This window comes from Meleagris gallopavo, chromosome 9 (genome assembly GCF_905368555.1).
Source record: "Meleagris gallopavo chromosome 9, MGAL_WU_HG_1.1, whole genome shotgun sequence".
Classification (NCBI taxonomy): Eukaryota; Metazoa; Chordata; class Aves; order Galliformes; family Phasianidae; genus Meleagris; species Meleagris gallopavo.
Genome location: NC_139412.1, coordinates 12,392,571 through 12,407,139, shown reverse-complemented (window position 1 = coordinate 12,407,139; position 14,569 = coordinate 12,392,571). Strand labels below are relative to the sequence as shown.

Sequence of the window (14,569 nt, the reverse complement as noted above, 5' to 3'; positions counted from 1 at the left end):
GGTTGTCTTTCTCTATTCCATTTTTGTTTTACTTGCACTCTTGAGAACACATTAAATAAGAACAATTAATCTGTTTTATCAGTGTCGTGTATATAAACCTAAAAACTTACAGCTCAAACTATTAATTGGTGGTCCTAATAGCAAACGTTGTGAACTGTCTCCCTATCAAATGAAGTACCAAAGTTATCCAGATCTACACAATTAATTCTTAATTACACTGTTACTTTGCTGCAGGAATCTCTTTATAACGTGATGCCTTTGTTTGCTCTTTTCAATAGCTGAAAGAGATAGATGCCAAAAAGATTGTCAGAGCGATGCTGTCTTATGTGTGGCCCAAAGACAGACCAGACCTGCGGGCCAGAGTAGCCATATCTCTGGGGTTTTTAGCAAGTGCAAAGGTAAGAACAAGTGTTTCATTGTGTTATGATACTCAAACTCTTGCTGCAATGAAGTCAGTGTTTATTAGCTGTTAGAAGGAAATAGGAGTGCAAAAGCTTTCCACAGATTATTGAAAGATGTAATTTAAATTTAGTGCAAACCTCGTAGGAATAAATCAGAAGGGGAAATGTGAGCTTGGGCAAAAAGTGTTTTGGAATAAACAACCACCAAAACATTTAGTTAAATATTGGAAATAAAGTTTGTAAGCATCGTTGAGACATATGGCTCAACTGACTTCCTTCTAAATAGGGCAGTTTTTACCAAACATGAGGCTAATATTAGCATCTTGATGGGATAAGCTAACGTAGGTGCTGCTTAGCAATGAGTTTCAGCAGTCGAGTTAGTCTTGCTGTATTTCCTTATCAGCGTTCGGCAACGTTGCTGTGTTGTGAAAAGAGCAAAGAAACAAACTTGAGTTATGTAGGTGATAAAAGAAGAGTACTTGGAAAAGAAATGTGTTCATTTATTTGAACTGAAAAGGGAAGGCCAATCTTTTGGTGTACAGCACTTTCTGGTAGAAGCAATCTATCAGGTGGTAGCTGGTACTGTCTCCAAGAGATATTTTGGTTTGTGCTGCTGTTCAGGAAGTTGCTGATAATGTAGGTGATGACTTGCAGAATATGGCATGTTTGTACAAGCAAATTTCCATCCTTTCTGTATAAAGTACTGCTTTTGTGTATATTCAAGACTATCTGGGAAGCTGTCTGCTCCAAATGAACGTGCTGAGAGTGTTTTGCTTTAATATACCGTGTCATTACCCTCACAATAATGTTTTACTGATTATAAATTGTTGGTTTGTTAAGCTTGTGTGTGATCTACTTTTCAGTACACCCATCTACAGATGCGTATGCAAATTCTCATGAGTTTCTTTATAAAGCCTCTTATTGGTATTACAGATAGTAATCTGAAGACAATATTGAAAGAAGTTTAAAGTACTTTTTCTGTACTTTTTCTCATTTGCTTTTAAAGGGAGTTCCTCCCCCCACTGGTTTAATGAATGCTGTTTTCTTGTGTGGTCTGAGACATTAGTGATGTTGCTTAAAACTTTTTTCACTACAAGTAATGTCCATTGTAGCAGCAGTAGCATTTATTTTCAATCGTGGAAATCTCCAGGTAGGTTCCTAGTACCTGGTAGATAGCCCTTAATAGATAGTACTGTTTCTCTAGACTGGGAGATAATTGTTCTTTGGAGTTTGTTATAGTAGTGCTTCCTCACTGGAGAGGTTAGTTAGGCATTTTGGCTTTTTTGATTCCTAATTAGGCATGCCATGTCATATTGGGCTTGAACTGCAGCTGGTCAGAATGCAAACAAATGTTTGGTTTAAAACTGAAATCTGCTGCAAGAAACAAGTTTTCCTCAGTACCTTGCCAGAAAATCAGACATTTAATAATTGCTCTTTAGGGAAGTAAGTGGATGTTGGAATGTGCTAACGGTTCTTTTAAATTTCCTACTTCTAATTTAGCCTGGAAGCACTGATGTTCAATACAGCTTCCTGAAGGGAGAGAGCAGAAAAGCTGTTGAGCTTTCCTCAGGTTTTAGGAGGTGCCTGTTAGAAGTGTTTTGTCAGAATGTTTGTTTTGGCAAAGAAGAGCTTCATTTAGGAAACACACAATAAGTAAGCTCTCAACAGATGTGTTATAACTTTGGGGTAAAAGTTTTTGTGGAAGTCTTCTAGCTGTGCTTTTCTGTAATTGCAAAGCTTTATTAGAACTCAAAAATAAAATAATTTCAATTTAACACATCATCCCTCATCACCTGCACTATATCTCCTTTTACTTTGTGGGGTAAATTTTCTTAAATTGCTTCATATTTTACATGTGCTCATGTGCACGTAGTGATTGTGGCATAACTGACATGCAGTAGATTGTGCAGAGCTATAGAAAGTGTTGTATCTCTGAGCCCTGAACATTGCTTTTCTTCCACGGCCAGCTAAAGGTCACTTTGTCCTACAGAAAATTAAACACAAATCAGCTTACCTGTAAATTGCACGGACCATATAAAAACCTGTGCAATTTCCTCATTATCTGATCTGGGACCCTTTGTTCAGGTTGCTTGTGGGGTTAATTACAAAGTACTTAATAGACCACACAAGCAGTTAGTTAAAGTTTCGCTGCTATTCAGTTGTCAGTACAAGAATGCCAGTGTGTCTTTCTCCTTGCTGCAGTCCTGGCCTGCTTTCTTTGTTTGCTATGAACTTGTCTGCATCTGAAGGATTTCCATCCTTGGTATGCATTTGCTGTAAAGGTTGCTTGTCCTTAGGGCTTTTGCATAGAGAACCGAAGGATCACAATGCCTGTTACTGGTCACCTTCCATCACAAGAAAATTCTTCTTTTAAGCCTTTCGGCCAATTTCTTTTAGGTTTGACAAAGGAGTTTGAATTTTTATACCTATATATACAGTAAAGTTTTGCTTCTTAAGGAAAGATAGGAACTGTGGCTCTGAGAAAGAGGCTGTAGGATACCTTCGGTTTTAGTGCAAAACTACCACAGTAATCCTCAGCCACAGCAAAAAAATCTACGGCCTCACGCCAGTTTGTGGACTTGCCCACAAAACACAAAGAAGCTGCAGATCATACCTGCTTTTTTCTGCTGCTTGTGAAACAATTTGTCTTATTTCTTATCTCTTTCAGTCTTCCACTTCAGTAAAATTCGATTTCAAAACAAAAGCCAGTGTGTGTGCAGCTACCGAAGAGCCTGCAGTTATAATCTGTCTTGACTCCTTTAGTGGGGCCCAGTTGCCTGTCATTGAACAGATTATTGTGATTTTTGGTTCCTCTTTGTCTACACATAAGTGCTAGTAGTATTGTTAGCCTTCAGAGTGAGCTGTTTGTATAGCTTTTTTATGACTGAGAGTTGACAGGATGGAGTCTGCTCCAGGGCTAGGAAGGTATTTTTTTCCCTTTGAAGACTTGTTATATTATGACATGCTTTAAATTTTTATCTTAAATATTTATAGCTTATATAGAGTTGTGTGATGTGAAAGATGCAACAGTAAGACAGGTAAAAAGAGAACACAAGGCATTATCTATGTTTTCAGACACACAGATTAGCCTGCACAGGTTTTATGGTTTTTCTTTTTTCAACATTCCCTCTCATTTTTTTGTCTGCTGGGATATGTACAGTAAATCCTTTACTTCTCTTCCTCCCTTTTTCTTCTGTGGCACAAGAAGAAAAAGTGCTCTGACTCCTGAGGACTCGGATTAGACAAATGGATGTGACAGAATCTCTTGTCACCTCTGTCATTCTGCAGTGGTTTTTTGGCCTTGTGGTCACACCAAGCATGTGTTATTCATGAGCCAGAGAAATCTTTCAGATCGTTTGCATTTCTACTGACTTCTGATTCTGTAAGTTTCAGGAGAATAAGTTGTTTGCCTAAATAGATGAGTGTAGTACTGTAAGTGTTGTCTGTGTGCACAGATAATTACATCTCTGGTCAGTTATGTGAATGCGCATCATCGTTTGCACTCTTTTTGTGATTACATGGAGTTAGACAATAAACCTTTAGAAACTGTTAGTTTTTTGAGAAATCATGGGTGAGAAGTAGTTCTAAACTTTTTTTAATTCTTACTGAAAACAGTGTGCTGTAGATAATCAGTGAATGTGAAGAAGGCTTGAAGCTAGAACATTGTTCCCTCATTTGGACTTAATTTTCTAGATTTTTATACCTATCTTGCCGTAAGGGATCGGATTTTCTATTCATATTTCCTCAACTAGAGCTGTTGAATGTGTACTTTTATGTTGGTCCAGAGATAAATTCAGTCGTCTTCATGTTGATGTTTTTCATTGGATTATTGGCAGCACTGTAGACCGGTTTTATCATGTTGGAGCTCAGCCTGTCACTAATTCATCATCTTTATTAAACAAGAAGTACTGGGAAAAGCAAAATGAAAGATAAGACTGTTTGCCCTAAAAGTAGTGCAATCTCGCATGGGAGCAGAGATGATGGTGCATTATCAGCTTAAAACAGTGCAGTCATTTAAAAAAAAAGTTTGAACTCATTTAAGCATGATGTACTGCTCTATAACCTGCTGTTAAATGTGGACTGTTAAGCTGAGATGATTTCATTGGTGCTGTTTGCTTTCCAATAAGTTCAGACAGGGACTAGCTATTCATTCAGAATTATAAATGTGAACACTTCTTATCTATATTTTAAAAAAGACTTAAATGGGGATTATTATCAAACATTCAGGCATCAGAAAGAGGAGGAAAACTTCTGTAAGTACACTGCATAAGACAGTTGTGCACAGGAGCTTTTCCTAGCATACCTAGGTGTGCTAAATGCTTTGTGTTCTGTGCCAGCAGATCCAGGCTATGAGGGATAGCTGCAGTTTGTGCACAAAACTGACCAAATTTTGATTCTATGAATGTGAACAGGATCTCATTGACTTCACAGATTGAGTAAGAAAGACTTGTTCGTAATCATGTTCTCTCATCTCTCTTGCAATAAACTTTCTGAGATTAACTTTTTTTTCTCTTTATGATTGGAAAGCAGACTGTGGTGATGGCTAATGAGATGCAATACTGCGCTGCCTATTATTCAACCGTTACCCTGCAGGAGTCAGAGCAACTACGGCCTGAGACAAGGCTTTTAATACTCTATTGGGTGGAATTATATTGATGTGAATGAAGATATTTCTGTGAAGTTAAATTAATTTTGAAGGAAAGCTGCAGTTTAAAGAATACGTCTTTTTTTTTTTTTTTTTTTTTCTTTAAATGGACTTCAAAATGTATCTGTGGTTCTGTTTCTGAACTACCTGTAGCACAGCATTGTCTGATGAATAAAATCCCTGCAGAGATTGGTGAGAACCTGCAGGAAATGGGGACAATCTGCATTACAATGCTCTTATTTTCCCTCCCTGGGAGGGAATGGTCTCTCCCAGGAAAACCTGCACCTTGTCAGGCTGGTCATCACTGTAACACTGACAGTAGTATATTCTTCTTTATTAAGAAAAAAATGCCACCAAAAATGGAATTTCAGTAAATCTGAAGGGAAAAATAGCTTGGTTTTTTATTATACTGTGGGGGGCAGTGGAGTTTTTGGATTCCAGTGTTGTACGGCTTCAAGATCTCTATTAATACATTGAGTTCTTTGTGGGGCTTTGTGTTTAACATTTAAGCACATTATGACAGTAACCTGTTCTTCTGCTGTTGTGTAATTGAAGTTATCTGTCGTTGTTGTGCACTGATTGTTTGGTGGTATTTGTTGTCTCTTTTTTTTTCTTTTTTTTTTTTTTCCAAGGGAGATTTCCACAGTTGTGGAAAGAGAGCTGTTGGGAATGATGCTCAGGGTTGCCGTGGGTAAATTTCAGAGGAGTATATTTGAAACAGGACCTCATCTTTGACCTGGTTTCTGTTTTCAACCACGGGCTAAGCAGCAATAATCTCACCTCAGTGTCTCATCTGTCTGTTGTATGGAGTATGCTGTGCTGAGAGCTTTCTTGTCCTTTTCTATATATTTATTTTGCTTGGTATATTTCAGAGAGAAAGAAAGGAAGAAGAGAGAATTCCTCCTCTGTTTGTGTTTGAAGCTCTTGCCTAAAATGTTAAAAACTAAACAGTAAATTAAAGAAATTAACACAGTGGTTTTCTTTAATCCTTTAGTTTAAAGACTCACTTCCAAGAATGCAGTTTTCTCTCTTGGTTAAGCACTACTCTTCAGTACTTATAGTGGTTTTAACACTGAGAATATATGATAGGTCTGAGTCCCCCTTCCAACTTGAATATAGACTGACTTCATAAAAGGTTTTAGCACTCTTTTCACATGAAACCTAGTTTGATTCAGTTAACTTCATTTTTTTCAATGGACCCTCATCTGTGACTGATGTCCTTAAAACAATTGAGATCTAAGTGGGCGTACAAAACATTTGGTGGAGAGAGCTGAAATATTTTTATAAGTCTGTTTTTTGTTATTGTGTGAAATAAATTGTCATCTGCCTACAATTTTTTCATTATTACCTTAATTAAAAAAGAAATCCTTTAAGCAAGGTCAGCTGACTGTAAAGTCTTTAAACATCATCCGTGATTATAAGACTTTAATTTAAGGTACTTGTTCAACTGCTAGGAACCTTTTAATAACTTATTTCAAAATCTTAGGTAGAAGTGGATGAATTGTGTTAATTAAATTTAATGGTATTTTTCATTATTAGGGTAAATGAGTGGTGTAATAATGAAATATTAACAAGACTTAAGATCTTTATGCTTAGAGTGTCAGTATTTTTCTTCTACACTCCAATTGTTCAAGGGCAAACTGAAAAAAGATAATCTGGAAGTTGCTCTGTTTATGCATGTAACTGCACCTTTTTCAGATGTAAAGGAGACATCACTGGTTTTGGTGTTCTCACAAAATAATCTGGTGATAACATGTGGTTGATGTGGATCCGATTGAGGTGTTTTGTTTGAAAGCTCATATTGCTAAAGTAATTAATAGTGCCTGGTAGGTTGTATGGAAAGCCTTTCGTATCACTGTCGGTGTTAGTGCAGATACTAAGTTAATGCTATGAATGGAAAGCATTTAAATATTAAGGTATAGAGTGGGCTGACTTTTTTCCTTTGGTTTAAATGGAGCTTTGTTTTAAAGTATCTTTGACCTGGAAGTAGCAAGGGGTGGGTGGCTTGGTTGTGTTTTTTTTTTTTGTTTTTGTTTTTTTGTTGTTGTTGTTGTTTTTGTTTTTTTTGGATAGAAACTGTGTGTGTGCGAGACACAGATGACCCTGCAGTAGTGGGAGTAAAAACTTAATAGTCTGGAGGGTGTTGTACTTGAGATCCAGAAAGTTGTACCACCAGCACAAAGTGTTTCAGAACTAGACGTAACAGTACAGCTAATTCAGAAACAATATTCATGTGGCATAGGTGTGTTTTAATGCATGCAGACTAATTGGTGTTCTTCTGCTTTTAGGCTATGAATATATTGGTTCCCTTCATGTTTAAATACGCAGTAGACAACCTCAACCAGGTATCTGGAAACGTGCTGAACCTGAGCGATGCACCAAACACGGTCGCAACCGTGGCAACTGCTGTTCTCATAGGCTGTAAGTGGGATCCCCAGATCTGTAGACAGATATTTGCTATTTTTGCCAAGGTAGAGGGATAGCAGAGCTTCCCACCTTTGCACTAAGCGTCTGAGGTAGTTATTCCATAGTGACTTCTGTGTTGATGTCTTACTTCCAAAGTTCTATGAGTTTACTTCTGATATTCCAGTTAGAAAATGAAATAATGCTTATAGAAACAATCACTGATTATAAATTCTATCCTTTGCTTAAACCAGCTGAGAACAGAACTAATCTAAAATGCACATGTAGTGGTTTATAAATGAAAAATAACATTAAGTTTTGGACCAATTAAATATAAATTAGACTTGAAATAAAAAAAAAGTTGAAACTATGTAAAGAATGAATCTTATTTTCATGTACAAAGAGGATTTGAAAAAAATTCTTTTTTTAATTTTTCAACTTTTTCTAGATGGCATCTCAAGAGCTGGAGCAGCATTATTTAATGAAGCTAGGAATGCAGTATTTGGGAAAGTGGCTCAAAACTCAATCCGAAGGATAGCAAAGAATGTTTTTCTGCATCTTCATAACCTGGATTTAGCATTCCATCTAAGTAGGCAAACTGGAGCTCTGTCAAAAACCATTGACAGAGGAACGAGGGGCATCAGCTTTGTTCTCAGTGCACTGGTATTTAATTTGGGACCTACCATGTTTGAAGTGGCACTGGTCAGTGGAATTCTGGTAAGTGTGTGTTCATGAGCTGGAATTGTCTTGTTTAGTAATAAAACACTGATTTTTCTTTTAGCGAAGTCTGCAAAGTATTAGGAAAAGGAATTATTGAATTTATAAGTTGGTTATGAAAACAGATACTCTAAGGGGAAGTAATATGCAGTTTTCAAATATAGTTACTGTACTTGAAGTGTTTGGTTATTAGTATGCTAAAATCTAACTCTTGGTTATGCAATTTAGACTAAATTAGAAATTAAAATAAAAGTTTTTTTATTTCCCTTTTTTTTTTTTTGTAAGGATTTGAATGTAACAAAGAAAGTTAGGAATGTTGTTAATACTGGGTTAAATTTTTATAACCTATGGAAGTTGCAAATTAAGCTAACAACCAGCCAGCCTGAATTTCTTCTGGCTTTTCTCTCCTTATGTGCTCAGAGGTAGAAAAAAAGCATTGCAAGCTGTTTTGCAAGGCCATTTATTTCTCCTGCTGTCTTCAGCTTTCCATCCAAATCTACATAAGAATTGTGAAAAAAAGTATTTATGAAAACATCAACATTTATGTTATATAACAGCAAAAGTAACTTTCTAGTACAGTATTGTAATTCACTAGTTCTTGTGTATCTTTTTTTTTTTTTCTTACACTGTTCCTGTTGCTTTCATTTTGAATTTACGCCTGTATTTAGTCTTAAGCTGTTCAAACTGGGGAGGGGCCTACAGTGGAGCTGAGATATCACGATTTTGGGACAATGGTGAAGCTTTTAAAACTATTTCATTGTTTGTTTGTTTGTTTTAAATCTTGTAGTATTACAGATGTGGAGCAGAGTTTGCATTAGTTACCTTGGGGACTTTGGGAGCATATGCAGCCTTCACGATAGGAATTACACAGTGGAGGTAAGGCATCCCCTCAGATTCGTCGCTTAGTGTTGTCTCAGCCTGAACTTCTGATTGTATTAAGCCTTCGTTTTGCAGGACCAAGTTTCGAATAGAAATGAACAAAGCAGATAACGATGCAGGAAATGCTGCAATTGACTCACTACTGAATTATGAGACTGTGAAGGTAAGATCAATCATTCCTGCTTGGCTCTTGTTTCTATAAGCCTAAGCAAAGTGAGTCGTAAGATTTATCTTTTATGGGGCTACGTATTTGGAACTATAGCATATGTTTATAAAAACCATTCATTTGAAGGGTGCTGCTTGGAACTTGTAGGTAGAGTAATCATGAAGGTTGACAGTGGGGCTTTAAAAATCTCTCGGCTGCCAAAGAGTGATAAGTTCTTTGTGACTGAATTGCCTCAACTATCAGTTTATGGGAAGCGTAAACTTTGTCTTAAAGACTCATTTCCAAAAATTATCTTCTGAATGTCAGCCTGCTACATACTGCCTTCTCAAATGACCATGTTTTCATCACCTGTTGCTATTTTGTAGCGTACCGTTGCAGTTTTCACACCAAGGAATATTGGATTTTCTGCTGCTTCACTTAAAAAATCACATGCAAAGTTTTGAAACTGAGCACACCTGTGCTGATTTCACACTGTTAGCTGGAGAAGTAGAATTAGACAGAAGTAAGAAGAAAGCGATAGTGTGAGAACTGCTGTTCTCCAAACTTTGCCATTGTCAGTGTTACAAGGATGTCCTAGTCCATGCGGGACGTTAACTTTCTTTTTAGTACATAGCAGCTGATGTTTGGTTTTGATGCTCCATACAGTCTGATATGATTGAGAATGTCACGTTTATTATTTTTGGGTATGTTACAGTATTTCAATAATGAAAAGTATGAGGCCCAACGGTATGATGGATTCTTGAAGATGTATGAAAATGCCTCGTTGAAGACTACCTCTACTTTAGCTCTCCTGAACTTTGGACAAAGTGCTATATTTAGTGTCGGTTTAACGGCCATCATGGTACTTGCTAGCCAAGGCATTGTTGCAGGTAACTGGCCTGTCTGAAGTTGAAATCGATTTGCTTTTACCTTAATTCATAATAGAGATGTTAGTTATCTATGGTTGATGCGACTGTTCAAGAGTCTTGTTTCTTGAGAATATTGGAAATTCTTGAAGCATTAATAGTTCTTTCTCTAATTGCCAAAGTTCTAAAATGTTTTTAACAAAATCATACTGGTTACTGAGATACGTATACAATTAGGGAAAGATCCTAACAAAATGAAACTAAGGCAAGTTTCCATTGAAGAATTTTGGAAGAAAATTCTGCGAGTAAAAATACTTACTTGGGGAAACAGTTTAATTTCTACAAGGGACCTTTTTACTAATTCCTTCCCTCCCCATCCTTGTAACTTAAGACTGTTTCTCACTGTGGAGTTTACAGCTTTGCATTCGTGTATTTTCCATGAATTTCCTGAAAAGCTGTTTGTCATATTTTCTAGGTGATATTTATTTCAACTTTTCTGGTGAAATCCACACAAATATTGCCAATACTTTCAGGACCCTTCCAATGTAAAATCTGATCTACTGTGAAGATTGTTTGCTATCCAAACTGATTTTAGAAATGGGCTAAAAGGACTTGATAGACTTGATCTTTTTTAGCTATACCCTGGTGCTTCCTGACAAATAACCCTTTGCGTCTCCTTGTTCTCTCATATCCATTTTGTCTTAAGGCAGCCTGTCTGTTGGAGATCTAGTAATGGTGAATGGACTGCTATTCCAGCTTTCTCTTCCCCTGAACTTCCTGGGAACAGTGTACAGAGAGACAAGACAAGCCCTTATCGATATGAATACCTTGTTTACCCTTCTCAGTGTAGATACCAAAATCAAAGTAAGTAGTAGCTTCTTTTGCTTTAAAGTGTATGGATTTGTAACGGGTGTTTTCTAGCAACACTGTCATTTCACCCTGTTTGTTACCTTTCAGGTTTAATTTCTATTCAAGAAAGAGATATTGCGGAAGGATGCTGTTCTGTATCCTCTTTAAGAGCAGCTACTGCTATAGCAGCTGCTTTTTTTTTCTTTCTTTTCTTTTTTTTTTTTTTACTTGCAGAACCTTTTAGTGACATCAAAAGTTGCTTTGTGGAAGCTGTGTTTGTACTGGGTTTTAATTTAAGTATTCACGCATTGTGCTTACATTTTTATTTGTAATTAATGATGCAGAATTTATTACTGCAGAAGAAGTTGTGAAGCAGAGTGTTTACAACATAAACTTTTGCCTTCTTTGGAGAAAAGGAGGAACAAACCAGTATTATTTTTGTGGCTGAATATAATTACTTTAAACATATCCAAGCTACAGTGTCTGTTTGCCTTTTCCTAATCTAGGAGATTGACTGTTAGTTAAGCTTGTTGAACTGCTTGAGATACTTCCTGGGCAGCATATAAAGCAGCACTCTTCTTTTAATAGGACAAAGAACTGGCTCCACCCCTGCAGATCACACCACAGACGGCTACTATCGCCTTTGATAATGTGCATTTTGAATACCTTGAGGGGCAGAAAATCCTTGCTGGAGTGTCTTTTGAAGTTCCTGCGGGAAAGAAAGTGGCCATTGTAGGAGGTAGTGGGTCAGGGTGGGTAAATGGACTAAATACAAAATTCTGCATCATTGATTGGCGTTTTTTAAATGTGTTCTTGTTTTGATTTTTATTATTTCTGTTTGTGGCAGTGTTTTGATTGGAGATTGTAAGTGACAAACACGGAGCGTAACTTCAGCTTCAATCCTTTTCAATTTCAGGAAAAGCACAATTGTGAGATTACTGTTTCGTTTCTATGAACCCCAGAAAGGAAACATCTATGTTGCTGGACAGAACATACAAGATGTCAGTTTGGAAAGTCTGAGAAAGGCAATAGGAGTTGTACCTCAGGTATAACATCTTTCGTGGGAATGACTGTTTACCTGTGTTGATAGTGGTAGGACAAAGGGAAATGGCTTTAAACTAAGGTGGGAGATTTAGGTTAGATATTAGGAGGAAGTTTTTCGCTCAGAGGGTGATGACATACTGGAACAGGTTGCCCAAGGACGTTGTGGATGCCCCGTCCCTGGAGGCATTCAAGGTCAGGCTGGATGTGGCTCTGGGCAGCCTGGTCTGGTTGGTGACCCTGCACATAGCAGAGGGTTTGAAACTAGATGAGCATTATGGTCCTTTTCAACCCAGGCCATTCTATGATTCCATGATAATTCTTCCCAAATAGCCTATCATAATGGTAATTCTCACAGTTCTAATGCAGTGGTATTGTCTAGTTCCTTTGGAAGTCTCTGTGTTGTTTTTTGGTTTTTTTTTCCTGGAAATATTACAACATTTTCCTGTGCATCATTATATAGACCCAATTCCAAAAATGAGTTTAAGCTTCTTAGAGCTGGAAATTTCCTCAAAATTTCATTAGGCTTTGTGGAAAAAATACAGATTACTCTGTACTTATTTCTTTCCTGGATCTGGGAAGTTTCTTGGACTATCATCATGGTTTCTTGTTTAAAATGCTTTTTCCACGTTGTAGGATGCTGTTCTGTTCCATAATACTATCTATTACAATCTGCTCTATGGAAATATCAGTGCTACACCAGAAGAAGTGTATGCAGTTGCCAAGTTTGCAGGAATCCATGATGCTATCCTTCGAATGCCTAATGGTTACAACACACAGGTTGGTGAACGAGGACTCAAGCTTTCTGGTAGGTCATTTAGTGTGCATGCTCATTTGCATCCCTTCTGTTACCTCGAAGGTCAATGCATAACTTATTCCTTAGTCAAAGCTGCTTTTAGCTTATTTACATAATAATATGAATGCAGAGCTAGAACATTAATACAAAAATCCATAGTTTGGGCAACTGTAGTCTACAAGATACTTAAAAGAAGGCATTTTCAGGGGCTGGTATTAAATAAGTTGATATATAAGCATGTAGAATTCATCTAAGCAGAAAAGTACCAGTCTTGTAATGTGTTTGGATAGTAGAATGCGTGCAAATAGAATTGGGAACTTTGTGTGCTTTGCATGTTAAAGGCTTATCTAAGTGCATAGACCTTCCCCATTTGAATTCTTAAATTGAAACTTCTAGCAGCTGGAAGTGAGATTTCTTACTTCTGCTGTTGTAATGCTGTGGGATATGTTGCTGTTACAACGTAGTAGCTTTGCAGCCTGGTAACAGTGGAAGTGCCTTCATGTCTTACTGTTTTGAACTGTATCTGAAACAACATGGAAGTGATGTCTGTGTATCTGCAAGCTATGGATTGATACGATGTGACCTCAGTTCTGAAGTTTAGGTTGTCCAAGTTCCTCTGTAGCTGCGTATGCACCATATAAAGGAGCATAACCATACTGTGTAGAACAACAGTATCACAACCTGGCTTTGCTTTGTTTTTTTTTTAAAACATGCTTGAAGTTTTTTAGATAACTGTGAGTTCACCAAAAATGTTTGGGAGGATTTTGACAGGATAGCATGACGCTGAGTTGTGTGCAGGAGGTAGAAACTTAGCAAATATTGCCTGAGCAGAGGCCACTTTGCTGTGGGAACATGAAGAATGTGTCTCTAAATAACTCCTAAGTACAGAGCCTTACTTCATAGCAAACATGTAAGCTTGTGTGGCAGAGCTGGTTAATTTTCTTCCACCTTAAGACACAGCATAAAGGTCAACTGTTCCCATTTGCATGTAGGATGGAGCAGTGGTGTGAGACTGTTCTGCTCTGCTGGGAACGAGGTATGGCCCTATAGAGAAGATGGGTCAGATCTGTCTCAATGAGTTTGGACATTGCAAGGTACTGAGGCTGTTCAGGAACAATGCTGGCTCTTCAGAGGATGTGGGATTGGTTAGGCATGGTGGGCTCAAAGGCAGGGGCCCAGGAGCAGAACAGGTTCTGGCAGTGATGCTGCCTCTTGCAAAGATAGCAAGCTCTATGTGGCTTTTTCTTACTATGCAGCTGGTGTAGTTCTGGTTTCTCTGAAACAGGATCAGAGGTCACATTCTGTATCCAGAAAATATGTGCAGGAGAAAGCATGCATATCAGTGAAAAGGAAATATGGAGAAGGTTAGAAGGGAAATAAAATGTGAAGCACAAATCTGGATGAGTGAGTAGAAGATATAAAATAGATACTGGCTGGACTGCAGAGGACAGTGATGATGATGAAAGGTTTGTCCTGCTGCCTGTCTCCCAGAAGCTGTAATTTCTAGAAGATTTGACCAACTGCATGTTTGGAATGTCTTGTGGTTTACACAGAAATATAGTAGCTTGGGCTTCTTCAAGTAGACGCTGTGGCAATCCCAAACACAAAACTCTGTGAGCAAAACAAAACACTGCAGCAGCTCTGAATGTGAATGGAGAAGAATGTGAAACAAGTCTGTATTCTGCTAATGTAAAGAAAGACCTTGGATTTTGTTATCATTGTGTGACTTTCAATCATGTTTAAAACTCACAGCTTGTCAATATCTGTGCTTTAAAAGAGAGGGAGAGCACATTAAAATAGGCTGAGCAAATTGTACAGTTCTATTTG

The 14,569-nt window shown here is 37.5% G+C and overlaps 1 protein-coding gene across 3 annotated transcripts in view; it reads left to right on the top strand.

Moving 5' to 3' along the window:
• ABCB7 (ATP binding cassette subfamily B member 7) overlaps positions 1 to 14,569 on the top strand; it is a 36,859-nt gene that overhangs the window by 13,374 nt on the left and 8,916 nt on the right. For all 3 annotated transcript variants that reach the window (XM_085230929.1, XM_010715357.3, XM_003208418.4), the window contains exons 4-13: positions 279 to 398; positions 7,335 to 7,467; positions 7,898 to 8,166; positions 8,954 to 9,042; positions 9,121 to 9,208; positions 9,906 to 10,080; positions 10,763 to 10,920; positions 11,494 to 11,657; positions 11,822 to 11,951; positions 12,583 to 12,754. In XM_085230929.1, coding sequence (XP_085087055.1) covers positions 279 to 398; positions 7,335 to 7,467; positions 7,898 to 8,166; positions 8,954 to 9,042; positions 9,121 to 9,208; positions 9,906 to 10,080; positions 10,763 to 10,920; positions 11,494 to 11,657; positions 11,822 to 11,951; positions 12,583 to 12,754 — 1,498 coding nt within the window. The remainder of the gene's footprint in view (positions 1 to 278; positions 399 to 7,334; positions 7,468 to 7,897; positions 8,167 to 8,953; positions 9,043 to 9,120; positions 9,209 to 9,905; positions 10,081 to 10,762; positions 10,921 to 11,493; positions 11,658 to 11,821; positions 11,952 to 12,582; positions 12,755 to 14,569) is intronic.